The sequence below is a fragment of the Plectrocnemia conspersa genome, unplaced genomic scaffold (assembly GCF_051122295.1).
Source record: "Plectrocnemia conspersa isolate PC_06_02 unplaced genomic scaffold, ASM5112229v1 ptg000014l, whole genome shotgun sequence".
Lineage (NCBI taxonomy): Eukaryota > Metazoa > Arthropoda > Insecta > Trichoptera > Polycentropodidae > Plectrocnemia > Plectrocnemia conspersa.
The window spans coordinates 572443-591390 of NW_028277178.1; the positions used below are offsets into that span (position 1 = coordinate 572443).

At 32.0% G+C, this 18948-nt stretch overlaps 1 protein-coding gene across 2 annotated transcripts; it reads left to right on the forward strand.

The window, feature by feature from the left end:
* The first annotated feature begins 1891 nt into the window (after positions 1-1891).
* On the forward strand, positions 1892-18890 carry LOC148225907 (uncharacterized). Of its 2 annotated transcripts, none has more exons than XR_015812387.1 (12): positions 1892-2040; positions 6963-7098; positions 7305-7489; positions 7767-7840; positions 7913-8018; positions 8091-8257; positions 14417-15070; positions 15332-15633; positions 15707-15868; positions 16312-16477; positions 16600-16701; positions 16855-18890. XR_015812387.1 is itself a non-coding variant. In XM_088204744.1 (12 exons), the coding sequence occupies exons 2-12, from the start codon at positions 6984-6986 to the stop codon at positions 17199-17201; spliced, it is 2376 nt and encodes a 791-aa protein (XP_088060870.1). In that variant the 5' UTR covers positions 1892-2040; positions 6963-6983; the 3' UTR covers positions 17202-18890. The 2 variants fall into 2 exon arrangements, 1 of the variants encoding a protein (XP_088060870.1); XM_088204744.1 differs by having other exon boundaries at positions 14417-15066.
* Positions 18891-18948: the final 58 nt, after the last annotated feature.

The window sequence follows — 18948 nt, forward strand, 5'->3', positions numbered from 1 at the left end:
CGATGGCTGGCAGAAACATTGCGAAATTATATTCAATGATAAATTATATTCTACTAATCACATTGATAAAGATCTTTGCTTCATGTCTAGACTTGTTTAGACTCGAGTTTAAACATATCCGCTCAAGTTATGTTTGCAATTTAGCGAAATGTTATATGAAACTCGACAAATAAATATCCTAGAGTCAATAAATATTGAAGTCGAATCTCATTCCGAAAGGTTAACATCACCAACGAACGATCAACATGTAAAGAATGATAAACAAGCTTAGATAAAAAATAATTCATAGAAACAATTCAAATAAGAAAAAAAACAGAACCTTTGTTTGTGAAAAAATGAAAATTTGCAGATATTGTTGAATAAATCACATTTGTGTGACAGCATAATGTTCGAGTATGATCTTAAAAAGAACATATCATCTCTATTATTAAATGAATAGAACGGAGAACCAGCTATAATAATATGGCGACGATTCTTAATGAGTGTGCTGATAAATTGTATATAAAATATTGAAAAAGTTTCTCGAATGACGAAAAGTATCGACTGATTAAGGAAAAACCTATAATTATACTATATAGGCTGATACGATTAACTTTAGCGACGCGACGGAAGGACGTATCTTGTTAACTACAACTCACATTTCACAACATGTCTCGTTACCGATACATCACCACACATTAACCAAAATACTAACCATGTCTTCGTTTCGATAACATAATATTGATTTGATATAATTTAGGATGAACAAAGCGTCGCGTGCACGTTTTGTCGACGCGGAAACCACTGATCTACTGGCTCCATTCAGCGTCCGCACCTACTGAGACGCCTTTCAGACCCGATCCTTTTCGCCCTGCTGCATCGACACGAAAGTGTGGTGATTGTGGAAATGTAACGTGCAAAATTTTCAGCAAAAATTAAACCGAATACAAAATAATTTTTTTAGAAATATATTGAAAGTTTATAAAAATGCACTAAACAATTGTTTGTCACTCAAACAAGTCACCGACCTATTCCAGTATTCTATTGTGTTGGTATGAAAGTAAAGTACTATTAATCGATTGCTAAAAAACAAATATTGATTTAAAAATCGATTTATATATATGGGGTATTCGGTATTGAGAATATGTTTTTAATAGAAATGCAACTTAATACGCGTTACTTGTTGAAACCAACCGATGATATTGAGTTCGCCTTTAATATTCTGATTGAAGAATATTTTTATAGCAATGACACCTCGTTGATTTCGCCCTCAATGTTCATATGGTAACCCTGAATAAAACAAATTGCGATTAATTTAACCATAACTGATTTATATTATATGTTAACATTTAATTAATTATCTTTACACTTTCTAAATCCATAGACAAACACAAGGCAATATTGCGAAATTGGACGATCTATTTACATACACGTCATTCGTATGAGATTTAAAATGATTGAAACTTTTATGCGTTTTGTAGAAATTTAAAAATGAAGGACGTTAGCTGGTCGAGCCGATTTGAGATTTGAGATTTGGGATGAGATGTCAGTTGATCAATTTGAAGCGGCGATTATTGCCGCTCGACGATCGAAAATATAACTGTATAACGGTAGATTTATCCTAAATAAATCGGCGCGATTCCTATTTTATCGACCGAACGCGACCGGAGAGCGAGCGCACAAGATAAGAAGTCAATCGAAGATATGTCGCTTAAGTTAATGTCGATTATCTGTCAATGCAGTCGATCGATTTGATCAAAGTTTAGCCATTTATATTTGAAAGAATAATTAGAGGTTGGATAAAGTAATATTTTGTCGAGATTATTGATGAATTTTGGTGAAAATCGTATATCGTTGCGGGTACAGACGCGCGCAGGAGTCGGAAGGCGAGGAGGTGCGCGGGGCGGGGTTTGTCGAAAATAAACGTCTCGTGGGAGACGAGGTCTAAATTTAGGTCGGCAGTCGACGCTCGCGAGGCTGTCTCTAACCTCTCTCCCCGACTGATACAACAAACGTCTGCCCCGCGTTCGACGAGGGCGGCGCCATCGCTCCATCAATTATGTAAGTCGTTCGTTCGAAAAGTGCATTGTTTTTTATGTAATGTAATAATATTCGTATATCGAAAATAATCGAAAAGTGCGTTGATTCGTCTCAGCTGTCCGCCATTTTCTCGTTTCGGATTCGTTTTTTTAAAAATAAATTATCGCCCTACAAAAACTATGTATTGTAAATAGTACAAAATGCTCACTTGAATGAACCACAATCGCTATATTAGGCAATACGTTTAGAAATCTATTATTGATATTTCGCTTAGTTACTAAGAGAGTGTGAAAATTCCCTTATCAGTGATCCCATAAGGTTTTGCAGATATGGCAACGCAGGCAATAGACCTTCCGATGGTCGAAATGTAGGTCTAAACAAGTACATCCATAATATTCAGATTTCTACTAATTTAATCCAACAATTAAATTTAAATTAAAACAATAATTTTAAATAAAACAAAAGTTAACCTTTAAAAATTATTTTCAGAAGAAGAGAAACGTTGATTCAAAATTGTATGTGGAAAGAAAAATATTCATTTACTTTGTACAGCAACAACTAGCTCTTTTTAAAAAGTATAATTTAAACAATTTCAACTATATAATTGGAAACTAAATTCTACGGATCCTGATAGAGATGAGGCTAGTTACTTTATTTAACACAAAATTTCAAAGTTTATTAACCTCTTTCCAATCATGCCCGAGTTAACTCTGAAATTTGTATTTTGTGAAATCTCATCTCAAAAATCCTCAAATTTCTCGAGAAAATGATCATAGCCCTTTTTGTTAAAAATTAAATTTGTATGAATATTTTAAATGTTTAACAACGGCAGCATATATAAGTTTTGAGTTATTTTTAAAAAAGTACTGTGACTGGAAAGCAGTAAACTGCATTAATGAACCTTTTCAAATGCATAAGCTTATCTGGAAAAACAATTACAAGACACAAATGATATTTTACAAAATTTATTCAAAGAAATGTATGCAAGTATGAAAGATTTTTTCTGTAATGGATTATTCACATTTCAACCAGTGACTTACATCATCATTTTAAAGAAATGATAGTGCTTTCATTCATCTCATTAATTGTTTGTTTTTAATAAAATATCTTATATATGGTTAAGCGATTTATTTTCTCCTCAACTCTTTTTTATTACTATTTTATTAACCCTTTGAGTAGTGAGTTAATTTATAAACATTTGTTAATTTGTTTGAGTTGACGAATGCCTAAATGACATCCCTGCGATAAGCTTTAGTACAAAAAATTCACTAACTGTCGTGTTTCATCTTTTCTTAAATATGGAAATTTATATATCATATAATATATTTGTTTTTGACAACTGACGCAAGCCAAGGCTTATTCGGCATACTTTCATGAATCTACAAATAATTTTTATATTAATTATAAAATAAATCTACAAAATAAAAAAAATATTTAGATTTATTTACAACTAATTAGCAACTGAGGATTTTACTTGTTTTTACAAGTTGGTGATTTATCAAACGTATTTTTTAGGGACACGCTGTACCAGTCACTTTGACTGGTGCTGGTATAAGTAGCCATAATAAAAAAATTATTTATTTCTAATAAAACAGACAAAATTAAATTCATATTAATAGAAATTAAATTTATAGTACGAATTTTAAAGATAAAAAGTAAAACCGATCATTTTGATTGATCCGGTAGTTCTAGTGTTGAAAAATATCCGTGTCTGGAACAATATTCACATTTATTACATTTTCCAAATCTCCCAATAGTTTAGATGGAAGGATTTTAACCATTATTTGTCTGGAATCATAGTGAAGTGAAGTATTCCTTGTTAGAGAGAATTTAGAGGAAATTTCTTGTGCTTTCTCTTAGGATACAATTCAATGAAACACTTTGAAATTACTGAAAAGTAGTTTCGACAATCCATATTTACCTTCGGGCAGTAGAGTGCCTTAAAAAGTCGCGATTACATCCCTTATTCTTGACCTTCGTGACCGGGACGTTAACGCTCGCCAGACACAAGGTTTTTGCTATTTTTTTGGTAGCTGCGAGAAGCTGGATTAATTTATACAGAATAGTGCACAACTAATTTTTTAATTTATAAAACATGTTGTGCTCTTTTGCAATAAAAATATATGTGTTTGTACGTATATGATTGTATGCTTGAATATGAGCTGATGTATATGCATCTATGCATCTAATGTTTGAATAACTTATATATAACGGGTAATCATGACGCATTAAGGAAACTTGTCGTCACGATTTTCATAGTCAGATTTCTAATAAATAAATAAAAAGTATAAAATTACATTTGTAAACATGCTACAGCAGTGTTGATTCTTTTCCTTTAAAATTATATTATCCATTTCATTTCATTTTTATAAAACGTTATAAAATCTACGTTTAAATCGATGAATTTTTAAAATACATGAAAATATTTTTTAATATACTGTTTAGTCTTTTAATCTGCGATTTGTTTGAATTTTTTTACACACTGTTATATTATGGGTTTCAATAATGCAATTCATTTTATGTAACTAAATAACTCTAACAATATCTACCAAACAAGATATTACGACACATTCATATTTTGACGAATGTGTTTGTACATCAACTGGAAAGTTTCTAAAGCAGTTTGCAGATTCACCGAGTCTTTAAAATGTTGTAGAAAGAAAAGATTAAAGATATTTTATTTTTATTTTTTATTACAATTCTGACTTGGCAGGTTTCATAACATAACAAAGAAAGCTATCGTTTCTTTGCAAGATTCTGTCGAATCTACTCCGACAAGTATGATTTCCACATCCACGAAACGTACGGACATAAGTACTTAGACATTATAAACTTGATTTTCATTAGTGTTATTATAATATAACGAATTGTTTGTTCTTAATGATATGAATCTGGTGTTGCATCAGCAATAATTGAAATATAATTGTCGTTATCACTTTCTAGACGATTGCGTTTTGTACAAACACATATTAACACTTAGTAGGTCCGACATTTATTAATAAGTATTTCAGCGACTGCGTTATCAACCGCATGTTTGTAAGTGTTTGCCAATGATATCTGAAAGCTGGACCGTGCACAAAGAATTTTATTGTATTCAAACAACCCTATTGCGTTATAAGCTCGTTAAAACTGACAGGTTTGCTTTATTTTGGTTACTTTGCTGAATATTTATTTTTGTACAATGGATAATAAATTATATTTTTAACCTTGTCAAGATTTTGTTCAACACATACACAGTTTAACTTTTAGACATAAATTAAATACCAGATTGTGATGAATATGAGAAATCGGAGCAGCTTAATTTTTAAAAATAATATTTTATATTTTCGTTAATATCTATGGTTTGTATTTTTCGGGTCAATATAAAAGGCCGGAATAAATATTAGATGGTCAGAATTTATATTAAATGGTAAGAATTATTTTGACTTGGTCAGAATCATTTTTTTCAGTCCGTAATAAAGATTGGTACAACTGAATCGATCTGTCATTTGCATATCGGCAGTTCGTTCCAAATACCTTTGCGTCTTACATATAATTAAATAGATTAGTTGAGAGTTATTCATGGGGTGTTCACTGTTCTGACCAACGCTCCTGAGCACCTAACCTGTCCTACAGTTTAGATGTAAGTGATATATTTTATAAAATATTTCTAAAATAAATTATTTATTGCCCATTCATATTTATAATATTTTAAATTGTAAGAATTATTTTAAAAGATGGTCAGAATCACTTTTTCCAGTCAGTATTTATTACACTTAATTGATCAGTATTTATATTATATGATCTGAATCAGTTTTATGTTGACATATGGTCAGCATCATAATATGTGGTCATTATGAAGGTGTTTTAGGGTCAAGTTGCTTAGTTTGGCTCGCAAACAAAAATATCATTGGGGGGCATTCCCCCCTCCCTTGAATTTGGCCAAAAAATGCATGTTATTTAATTAAATTTTTCAAAGAAAAACTGAAAAAAATTCATTTCAGTGAAATTATATCAGAATACATTTTCACCGGTAGATATATATTTTTACCAGTGAAAATATAATTTATCTGGCAGGTACTACTAAAATCGTATAAATTCAACTTTATCATATTTAGTAATATATACATTTATATACTTATCATTATTTATTTACATACCATGTTACAGTGAATGTATAATCAGAAAAGTTATATTTTCACTAGTGAATTTCAAATATATTTTTACCAGTAGATATATATTTCTACTAGCGAAAGTATAATTGAACTGACACTAAAATTATATGTTGCTCTAAAATGTCCATGAAACTCAATTCAACAGTTTCGAAACGTCCATTTGCTGTTCAAACCCAAACCTAACCTTATGCATGTTCTAAAGCTAATTATAGTTTTAGAATTTTCATTTGTTCAAGTCCATAATACAAACTAAGCAAACTCATCTCTCAGGGGAAAATAAGCGGAAGAAGAAGAAATACAGACAGTCGTCGCATATTGCATATTGCTCCATAGCTTATCTACACTTCGATATTACACTATTTTAAAAATATGAGAAAGACAAGTATGGTTTCCGCCGCCGCTCTGTCGTTATTCCCGCTTCGTTCGTCGTGCTGAATATCTTCACATCCTACATACAATTAAATTGATTCATTGAGAATTATTCATGGGGTGTTCACTGTTCTGACCAACATTCGCTCGTACTTAACCTTTTCAACAGTTTGAGTGCGAGCTAGATATTTTATAAGATATATATAAAATAAATAATTTATTGCCTATTTATATTTATAAATGTTATAATATTTTTTTTGATCACATCATCGTCCTATATTTTTATTCTAACCATTTGCTATAAATATTGACCATTAAATATATATTAAAATACTAGAATTTTTTTTATGTTGATTGTACGATCATATTTACATAAGGTTACGCCTGTTTAATTCATTGGTTCGTTTGGTTTCGTTTCAGTTATTGATAGACACTTGCAAAATGAAGGTCGTCGGGCTAATAAGCGGAGGCAAAGACAGTTGTTATAATATGATGCAGTGTATAGCCGCCGGTCACGAGATTGTAGCGCTGGCTAATATAGCGCCCACTGGAAAAGGTATGTCTAAAAAGTATTCCATGTTTTACTGTTCTTTATTTTCTTATCAACTACACATTTTCTGTTAGGAAAGTTTATGATTTAAACGACGTATATATTTAGACAGTGATACATTGTTTCATATCTAATTATTGTAATATACCACTCACTGTCGAGATATGTAGATGCAATGTTTGTCAGCGTTAGTTATCATTGTTTATTTACAGACGAGCTAGACAGCTATATGTACCAAACGGTAGGACACCAAGGAATCGAAATGATCGCTGAAGCTATGCAATTACCCTTATTCCGCAGACGGACCAAAGGAAACGCCCTGGAAAAAGGACGGTTGTATCAAAAGACGGAGAATGACGAGGTGGAAGATCTATACGAATTATTAAAAACTGTTAAGGTATATTTTTTTTGTTCTCAATTGTATCATATCTCATTAAATTACTTTCATCTGAGAAGCAATGAATTTAACATGAGAGAAGCGTTTATCTCTAGTCAATGCCTATCATATTTGTGACTTATAGGGCTTTCAATACCCGTTCATTGTACTTAACTAAGTAAAACATATTTTCCAGATCTCATAAAGACACTGCAAATATATATTTTAAAACTAATGCCATGAAAGTAAAATGACATCTATTTTGTAGTATTATAATTTATATTTTTTTCTACGATAGGAAACAATACATATCCAAGGAGTATCAGTCGGTGCGATATTGTCCGATTATCAGAGGGTCCGAGTTGAAAATGTGTAAGTTCTGATTCATCACCACTTATAAATAAATCAACTTTGAAATTAATAGTCCAATTTGTCTCTGTCCAGGTGCAGCAGATTAAATCTCGTATCTTTGGCTTACTTGTGGCGACGGGACCAAACAGAGCTGTTACAAGAAATGATCAATTGCCAAGTCTTCGCCATAGTAATAAAGGCAAGCGCTCAATTAAGATTTAATTACGTCGTCCGCGTGATTGATGGTCTGACTTGTATTTTTCGAAAACAGGTTGCAGCTTTGGGCTTAGAACCGAACGTTTTAGGAAAACCGCTGTGGGCTCTGCAGCCGCAGTTGCTACGCGCTAAAGAAAAATTTGGATTGAACGTTTGCGGCGAAGGCGGAGAATACGAAACTTTTACGTTGGACTGTCCACTTTTTAAGAGCAGAATAGTTGTGTGAGTAGTTTTGAATATCGTTTTAATTGTTGTGCTTTATTATTTAAAATATGTTTTTATTCTTACGGTTTCTGTTTTGATGCCATATTTTCCTTGCCCTTCTTTTTTCTTACCTCTATTGTGTAGTTATTGCCTTATAAGTGAGTTCTTGAGTATTATTCCAAGCTGCTTTTTGTATGTCCTTAAAGTAAGTAATATTCAACTTCTTCCTTGAGTTGTTGTTTGGTTTTTAATTGTATATTGTATTGTATACCTATGACCCGTTTGATGATTTGAAGTGACCCATTTCAGTTCTGCAAATATCATTTTTTCAATGTGTTAAGATGTCACGACTAGGCCACATATATGGTTGTTAGGACCAAAAATATTCACTGACCCAAATAGTCTTTAATAGTCACATATTAATTATTTTGACCCGCAGCCAAAAAAGGTTGCCGATACATGGTATAGGGTGTCCCAAAATTAACGCAAGATTTGAATTAAATAGAAAACACATTTTTTAGTCTTTATATTGTTATTTTTTTATTGAATCATAAAGTACATAGGATAGGATTATTTATGATTATTATTTATGTTTACTAACCCTAAACTCTCAGCTGTCAACATTTACTTCATAAATGACGGCAAATTCAAATCTTGCGTTAATTTTGGGACATCCTTTACATTCAACTTAGTGTTGTTTTTCAGTTCTACTAGGAAACTTTCCCAATCTGTCACTAAAGGTCAAAATTACTGTTGAATGATCAGAACTCAACTCAAGCCTCTCTACTTTATCCAAGTAGTTGTTTGCCACCTTTCTGGAATTTTTTAGGACCAGTGGACCAGTAGGTTGGTTCACTTATTGCATTTCTAAGTTCTTTGCCTTTTGTAGTGGTTAATCTTGATCCCCATTCTCTGTGTTTAGCATTGAAATCCCCTCCCACGGTGTATCTTTCACTGATATGCTTTAGGACATTCAAATATATTTTTTTAATTGTACTTTAGCAGGCAATATACAGCTAAATTCCTTGGCAGTATTATAGTACTACCAACCCTGATTCACTGTAAATGCAGTATGCCCGATTTCGCTGCATTCATCTGTAATTTGGCACAATAGCTACTTACAACAAGTAAAAAAATATGAGATCGGAACATATGTAAAAATTCCCAATTCAAAATGGCGGCTATTATACAGAAGTGGCTAATATTGGCGTGTTAATCTTTTGATCGGTGTTGCCGTACATGTATTGTGGTAGATCTTTCACTGTTTTGAGGTACCCCAGATAGTAATATATTATATTTACATATATAACTCAAGAAATAATAAATTAAAAATATTATATTTATATAATATTTTTTTTAAATTTGATTTACCGCTTAAAGAGTGAGTTAATTTGATGTATTTTTGTATAATAGTTTCTGTTGTTAATTATTTATTGTTATTTTATATTGCATTGCTAGTAAATTATAGAAAAATATCAGTGTTTCTCAACGTTTTATTGCTTTGATTTATTTTATTACTTTTTTGTATATTAGTATGTTTTAATAATTTATTATTAAATTTCGTTACACATTTTAGGCTTTTGTTGTTTTTTTTTATATCAATTCAGATGCTTTCAATATATTTATAAAATTAATATAAAATATTTTTGTTATGTTCGTTTAATTTATTGGTATTATTTTCTATAAAAATCATTTACAAATTTAATATAACCCAATCTTGAACAAGACATCATTTGGTTGAGGGGGAAAGAGGTAGGGGGCATATGCCCCCCTTTGAATTTGGCCAGAAAAAAATATGTTATTTAAAAATACTTTAATAAAGTCGAACTATTAAAAAAGGACGATTTATTTTTCTACTCATTAATTTATTAGTATTATTTTCTATAAAAATCGCTTATAAATTGAATATAGCTCCCATGTTGGCTGACTTTTGTTTGAGACAATTTAAGTAAAAAACAACAAACCTCAGCTGCATTTTAGCTTATTCAAAAACCCCAAAAACATCATTTGCGGGGGGGGGGGGCAGGTGTGAGCATTTCCCCCCCCCTCCTTGAATTTGGCCAGAAAAAATGACACTTAATGAAATACTATGAATCTTAATGAAATCAAAATATAAAAAAACGACCACTGACTGGCCAACTTTTGCCCCCCCCTTCACTCCCTGGAAAAAGCTGAAATGACGTCACTATCTAAGAAAATCTAAAGTAAAATCATATCGAAATACACTTTCACTGGTAGATATATATTTTTAGCAATGAATATATAATTTAATAATAGAAAAGTGTTGAAATAAATTATTAAAACGTTTGTTTGCATATTGATTTGATAGACTAAGATTCATAGTATTTCTTCAAATGACATGCATTTTTCTAGTTAAATTCAAGGGGGTTCCTGTCTAGCGTCCACGTCAAAAGCAATAAAATCGTAAAGGCACTGACACGATTTTATTGCTTTTCACCTAAATTTTTGACTTCTGAGAAGTAATAATTGTTTTTGCGCCCTCATATTGACCAAAATTCGGTTTGAACTTTTACCAATACTCTCATATCAAAAGTGTGAAGTAATATCTGTGCGGATAGCTATCATAATTTTAAAACATAGTGTTATATTAAAGTGCAGACAAACTATGGAGCAATATGCGAGATACGACGTTTGTCTGTACTTCTTCCGCTTATTTTCCCCTGAAAGATGAATTGGCTTAATTTGTATTTTGGACTTAATAAAAGTACTAAAACTATAATTAGCTTTAGAACTTTTATGAGGTTAGGTTTTGGTTTGAACAGCAAATGGACATTTCGAAACGTCAAATTGAGTTTCATGGACATTTTAGAGCAGCATATAATTTCAGTAGTAGTTAAATTATATTTTCGCTAGTAGAAATATATATCTACTGGGGAAAATATATTTGGATTTCACTGAAAAATACGCATTCACTGTAACATTTGTACGTCGCATATAAATAAATAATAAGTATGTAAATGTATTACTATGTATGGAAAAGTTTACCCTGCCAGAAAGTGTATTTCGATATGATTTCACTGAAATGACATATTTTAAAAACAAAATCAGGATTGATTAGAGACCGTTTTTTAAGATTTTTTTGAGGGTTAACCCAAAAATACCCAGGGATGTCCTATCAGTTTTTTCAAGAGAGGGGGGGGGGCAAAAGTTAAACAGTCAGTGGTCTTTTTTATTAATATTTCGATTTCATTAAATGACATAATTCATTTTTTATGGCTAAATTTAAAGGGGGGTGGGCAAATGCCACCCCCTCCCCTCAATCAAATGACGTCCTGTTTGTTGTTTTTTTCTTAAAATGCCAATAAATTTGTAATTGATTTTTTAGTAAATAATACCAATAAATTAACCCTTTCCGCTCGTATGGTGCGTGAGACGCACCAGTACTTGGGTCTATATTACTCGTAAGGCGCGTCAGAAACACCATTCCAATTAATGAAATATAACGTTGATTTTTGGGTATTTCCTGTGCATGTTTTGAATGGGGTTTTTGCAGTGTTGTAGACAAGAGTTTCAAGAGTCATACCTTATCAAAAAAATATCATTTTTACCTGAATCAAGCCGGGGAGAGCTTATTTATCGGGATAAGTCGGGGTTTTTTTGATGACTAAATTTAACGGCAGATTTGCCGTAGCTACTCCCAAAGGCAACAGTTGGCGATCGCCTTTCGGTTGACACGCGTCGGTGACGTTTTTATTACCTATTCTGTTTTCGACAGTGGCTCGGTTGTCCGTAATTTGTGTCTAAGTGAAACTATATATAGTGACTGATAATTTTGTTTAATTACTTATTTTGTAATTTTATTGTGAAGTTATTGTAAAGTTATTTTTTAAATATTATTGTGAAAAAATAGTGCTATGGCTAAATATAGTGGTTGTGAAGATATGTTTTGTAATGATAGTGTATAATCTTATATTGGGCGACAGTCAAATAGGCGATTCAAAATGGGCGACAGACTAACGGGCGATGGTCTTTTGGGCGATACAATAATAATGCATTACAAATAAATGTGATGCAAATGATGATCTTATAATTAATTAAATAATTAACGTAATTAAATACATACGAAAATATAAGTAATATTTTTTAGAAAAGAATTAAAAGATGAAAACATTATTGGTCTAAACAAAATATATTATACCTACATAAGATATATGTATATTTACTTATCATTAGTGCATATTTAATCATAAAATTAATCACTTAAACAGTTTGATTTTTTTATTCAAGAATTTAAGAGAGTTACCCGATATTATAAAACACTTAGGCTAAAGTCGGTAATTTTATTATAAATACCTACCAAAAAAATGTTTATAGTGGGCCCTTACGCGAATTTTTTTTATGTTTTGAGCCTTGGAAACTACTGTGAGAACAAACTTTTGGAATTGCTAAAAATCGCATATTTTACAGTTATCTATTTTAAATTAGATAGGATTGTTATATATAAATATAATAACACAGAACTAGCGCTGATAAGTGTTTATCGTGGATTTCGCCCTTTACGCGATTTTTTTATATTTTGAGACTTATAAATTACTGTGAGAACAATCTTTTGGAATTTCCAAAAATCGCATACTTTACCGTTATCTATTTTAAACTGGATAGGGTAGTTATATATAAATATAATAACCCAGAACTAGCGCTGATAAGTGCTTATCGCAGATTTTACCCTTTACGCGATTTTTTTATATTTTGAGAATTATAAATTACTGTGAGAACAAACTTTTGGAATTTCCAATATAATTTTTCGTTTTAACCCTTTATAGGACACATATTTTTGTTTACTTACATTTTTTAAAAATTTATTAATATCTTATTTGTCGTTTTAGGCTGCAATATTCTAAATTAAGTCCACTTTATATTGAATGGTAAACTGACCTACCAATGTACGTTATCACGAGTGCTCTTGTAACATTAGGTTCATTATTAAAAAAAAAACATAGGAAAAATATAAACCTTAATTTTGGTGTATTTACATGTACCACTTTGTTCAAGGTGTCCTATAAATAGTTAATGTATATTTTATTAATATTTACAATAAAGCAAGGCGTGCAAGTTTTTTTTAATTTCTGTCGCCAAATAAACCATCGCCCAATTGACCGTCGTCGTCGTATAAAATTACAAACAAATACATATTTACCATACAGATATTCATTATTAAAAGTTTTGTCTATTTTTAATTAAGAAATATAAAAAATAATATGACACTAACTGCAACGTTCCATTTACCCTTCGATGGGGCGATGAGACTAATATTAGTTTATATAAATATAGATATCTTGTGGGTTTCTTTAATTATGGAAAAAACGTACAATTTGTAATTCTGCGAGCGATGTAAGCTGGCTTCGTTCGCAGGTAGATATATCTAAACCTAAAACCGAGCGACATATTGTTATTTGTGTATATTTATGGTTTAACCATTTTTCGGTCCCATAAATATTTTAAAAAGGGTCGTCACCCTATTGTGTTAATTTATTGTTATGGATTGCCAACCAATGGTACTTGAGAGAACCAAAAAAAATTAAAATGTAATTTAGAGAAATGCAAGTATTTGTTCTGATTTCTTCGTTTTTGATATTAGTTTATTCATAGTTATGCTCTACATATATAATTTTAATTTTTAAAAAGAATTTAACATTTTTCATTTTTCCCGAGCTGGCGACATACCTAGTACGAAAACGATTACGAGTGCAAAGGGTTAAAGAGTACGAAATAAACGAACATAACAAAAAATATTTTATATTAATTTTATAAAAAATATTGAAAGCCTCTGAATTGATACAAAAATAATTATACTAAAGCCGAAAATTATATGAAAAATATTTAAAATAAATTAACGAAATTTAATAATATTAGTGTTAAAATAAATTATTAAAACATACTAATACAAAAAAGTAGTAAGAGAAATCATAGCATCAGAAATAATCATTCCGAGTGTACTAACAAATTAATAAATGTGTATAAATTAACTCATTACTCAAAGGGTTAAATGTGTGTGCTAATTTGCAAACGCTGAAAACGAAAAACATCCATATTCTTTATCTTTGCCATGTTTTGAGTTAGTATGTGTAATGCGCAGGAATCTTTTGAGAATTATTGTATAGATATGTATATAGTATATAGTGATAAATATAATGTAATTCATTTTTTATTCCTCAGGGATGAAACGCAAGTTATAATACACTCTAATGATCCAATTGCTCCGGCTGGCTACATAAACTTACTGAAGCTACATTTAGAACCGAAGAATGATCAACTGCCGTATACGGGTAGGATACCTTTAGACTTCATCAGTGACATCAACGAATCGTCCTACAGCGATCTTAGCGACATCGAAGCTAGTGAAACTGAGCTCGAGACATCTGACGATATTCAGTTGGTCCGTAGGCAATCAATGTCGGAGTCTTCTACATTGAACCCATTGATCGACAGTCAAAACGTCAGCGACCTCACCTCGACCCATTCGTGTCCGTCAATCGTCGTCGATAATATTGGACCGAACGAAGCGTCAAAATCTCCGAACGAAGCAATAATCAACAACAGTATGAGCCGTCTTGTTTTGAATCAAAACAACGTCGATAGTTTGGACGATTTGAAAGCGGAACAAGAACTACTGTACAGAAATAGGGCACACAGCACTTCCATCACGTATCCGTTGACACCCATCGAATTTGAAGTCGAAAAGAACGTCATCGAAGATAATTCCGACATAAATTCGAACGGCTCCGGATGGCATTGGATCGGCGGAATCGTCGGAGAGAATAGACCGAATAGCTCCGGAATGGAAGACGCTCTGGATAAATTATGTAGTAGGTAAACTTATCAATATGAAGTTTTATAAACGACTCGCTTGAATTCGAACCTGTCATTGGAGAAGGCGCTTTAGTATTTATTGTTAACTGGAGCTACTTTTTAAACGCCTAAATCCATGTTAATTATTTAAGCAGTTGTGTGCTAAAAATGTTTAAATATAAGAGCTTAAATTGTGACTAAAGCTTCTTCTGCAGAGATAGTTTCATTTGAATATCAATTCTTTTTAGAAAAAAATCTTGATTGATTTCTGAAATTTTTCAGAAATGCTGTCGACCCGAGATTTGCAATTGAACGACGTGTGTTCGGTGACGCTTTACATAAACGACATGACCGAATACGCGACACTCAACAAGGACTACGTCAACATCATGAGCTTCCCGAATCCTCCGTCGAGAGGGTGCGTCGAATGCCCTTTGCCTGAAGGCGTCGGCGTGATTTTGGAAGCGCTCGCGTATAAGACCGTGGTCAACGATCCGGAATTCGTGGAGAAGCATTCGATGCACATCCAGGGTATATCGCATTGGGCGCCGGCTAACATAGGTCCTTACAGTCAGGCAGTCAGGGTTAGTTTTCGGTTTAATATAGCTGGAGTAAGATTATGAAACGTGACGGTAATTGATCTTGCAACTGTTTTAGGTGGGTGATATCATAAACGTTGCCGGTCAGATTCCACTGGTGCCGGGTAGCATGCTTTTAGTCGAAGGCAATGAGCTGGTTCAATGCCGATTGGCGCTGCGGCACGTGCAGAGAATCTTGAATGCTATGGATTCTAAAATACAAATTCGAGACGTAGTTCAGGTAATTTTATCTACACTATTTGCATTAACACAGTCAGTTTAAGAGCTATCCATTTCATTATTATGCATGATTTAGAAAGAGGAGGGAAGTTTGGGTTTAGACCCCTACTATTAGCTCTAAAGCACACAATGCGAATATACGTTCGATATACTTATCATTACTCTTATTTTTTTAACAAATTTATATAATAATAAAATTTTCTATTTATAGAAAAATAATTTTTTTTATAAATAGAAAAAATAATTTTTTTTCGAGTAATGGTATATCGAACGTATATCCGTATCGTGTGCTTTAGAGCTAATAATAGGGTTATAAACCCAAACTTGCCATCTCTTTCTAAATTATGAATAATGATGGAATGAATAGCTCTTGAACTGACTGTGCTAACGCAAATAGAGTATAGTTCAGGTTTGTTTAAACAATTACACATTATTTTATTACAGGCTGTCTGTTACATCACTCATCCTCACATCATTGCTGAAGCACGTCGTCAATGGGAAAGAAGAACAAATAATGCCATCGTCGATTACGTAGTAGTTCCTAAACTTCCGAGAGGCGCTCCGATAGAATGGCACGTTTGGGCACATTGCCACAACTCTAGATTCGAATGTAAGTATTCTTACGCTGGACGTCGAGGAATCCTCACCCCGTGTCTTGTGATGTTGATATTTCGCGTGTAAATACTGCTTAAAATATTATATATGTACATTGTTGTGTTACTCTTGTTTTAGATGAAGAAACTGGATGTAACATTGGCGAGTATAAAATAGCCATCAGGAGGAGGTGGAATTATGAAAATAATGTATCCGCTGCTATTTGCTACGTTGCTACAGGTTGGATTTTTTTTTATTCTCCATTATTTTGCTTAATAATATCGTTGTACATTGTATCATCACTAAAAATTTACTGTGTGTGCTGGTGCATTTCAAGTGTGAAGCAATAGATGCTATAAATACGTATTTAATTTAATTTATTATCGGTTTTAGCTTCGTCGCCGTCTGCTTCGAAACTCGCCTGTCAAAACGAAGAAACCATGAACCACCACAAACAGTTGGCGACCACGATAACCGGCGAAGAAGTCATTGAAGCACTAAGGTACTGCATCAAAAGACTGCTCAACGAATGCATCGAAGAAGACAAGGCGGCCATCGTCTATCTGAGAATCTTCTACAAAGTGTCGATATCGCCCGACGTCCAGCTGTTGATAGATGCGCTCAAAACGGTCAAAAGCGACCATCTGCCAAATTTAGTATTCTCCGTCGTACCTGTAATCCATTTGCACAATCCGTTTACGTTTCTATCGATATCGGCCATCAGACACGAGACAAAGTGAACCGAAACTGTATTAACGTAATTTACATTAACGAGGGTTATGCACAAAAGTTTTCGGCGGTTGTGATTGGTTTCGAACGATTTTTGATCATGACCTTTTTTGTATACTCGTAAACGACGGGCCCTCTATATTTATTAAAATTGTATGTGTAAGCACAAACTTATTCTGCTGATTGAATTTTTCTCTATATATTACGTATATGAACATATGTATACACATATATTTTTTATAAACTTAATTTTACACTTCAAGCTATACATATTTTACTATATGTGTATAGCAACGAGCTCTACCTGTGTATGTATATTTATATTTCCATAGTAAAACTACTCTGATTCGAAAAGCAAGTTGAGTGTTTCTTTTATAAACGAGCAATAAAACAGTACAAAGAGCTTAAATAATAAATCGTCTAAGTGTTGAAACATACATATGTATATATAATATATGAGGATGGGTCAAATGAAAACCTTAAAAAAATGTAGTGTTCGGATAAAACTAGAATCCATTCATACACTTGCTGGAGCGACAAACGTGCATCACTATACTGAACTTTCACTTTTTTTTAAAAATGAATGAAAAGCGCTGCTCTCTTTAGTTGCATGCTTTAATCGTATTTACCACATTTATAATATTTTCATTTGACTCACTCACGTATGATTCCAGACTTGTCTCAGTTTGGGTATTGTTACTTTTTTTTTGTAAAGATCAAAACCATTCCACTTTATATATTGCCTCAATTGTTATATGAAACGTTTCTTTCGAATTAAAGTTGTTTTACTGTACCTAATTTTTAAGACCAAAAGTTTAAAAAAAACCATCTAATTTGAGTCGTCCATCTGAGTTTACTGTACCTACTATGTATTACTATAATTATATGGAGGTGGAATTTTCATTTTTGATCAGGGTTGATTTGCGGACCAAATTATTTATATAATTTGTAGAAAAAAACAACCCTCGTCTCGAGCCGTAGAAGCTAGAAAAGCCAAATTGCAGTGAGTCCTTATGTACGATATTAATTTAGAATGTGTGCGTTCTGTACGATTGTCGGATGAATATTTTTGTATCTACGAATAGGACGAATGAATAATGACAAATTTATTAACGAATCGATCGATTTATCTATATACATACGTATTTATTATATACTTGAAAGTTTAATAACATAATAATGATTATGTTGACTCGATTCAAATTACTTTTGCTTGTGCCATTTTGTGTCGAATGATGTTTTTGCGTCGAATAGTCATGAAAGTTCTTGTGATACTTCTAAAAAAGACTTAGTTATAATCGAATGTATATATCGAACGGAGCGAGTGGCCTTAAGTAGTAAAAATAATGAATAAAAAAAGTAAAATAAAACATTTTTATAACTTTGTCTATATTATACATATTACGGATTGTCTCTAATTCGATTATAAAATTATATTATAAATGTACATGTGATACCGTAACAAAGTAAGATCCGAATGTCACTCGCTTTGGCGTTGTTTAAAATTGACAATATTTGTTTTTTGCTGATTTGTAAATAATATACATATATGTATGTAATTGTTTGTTATGACAAATGTGTTTTAAACTACCGTTTATCACTAAAATTTCAATGATTTTAGCTAATGTTCAACTGTAACGGTGTATATTGTACATATATTCAAGTTAAGTTTTTATATTTTATTAAAGGCAATTTGCTAATGATATGTTTTTATTTCGTCAGACAAAAATATTTTTAAAATCCTGTTTTTTTCCCCTT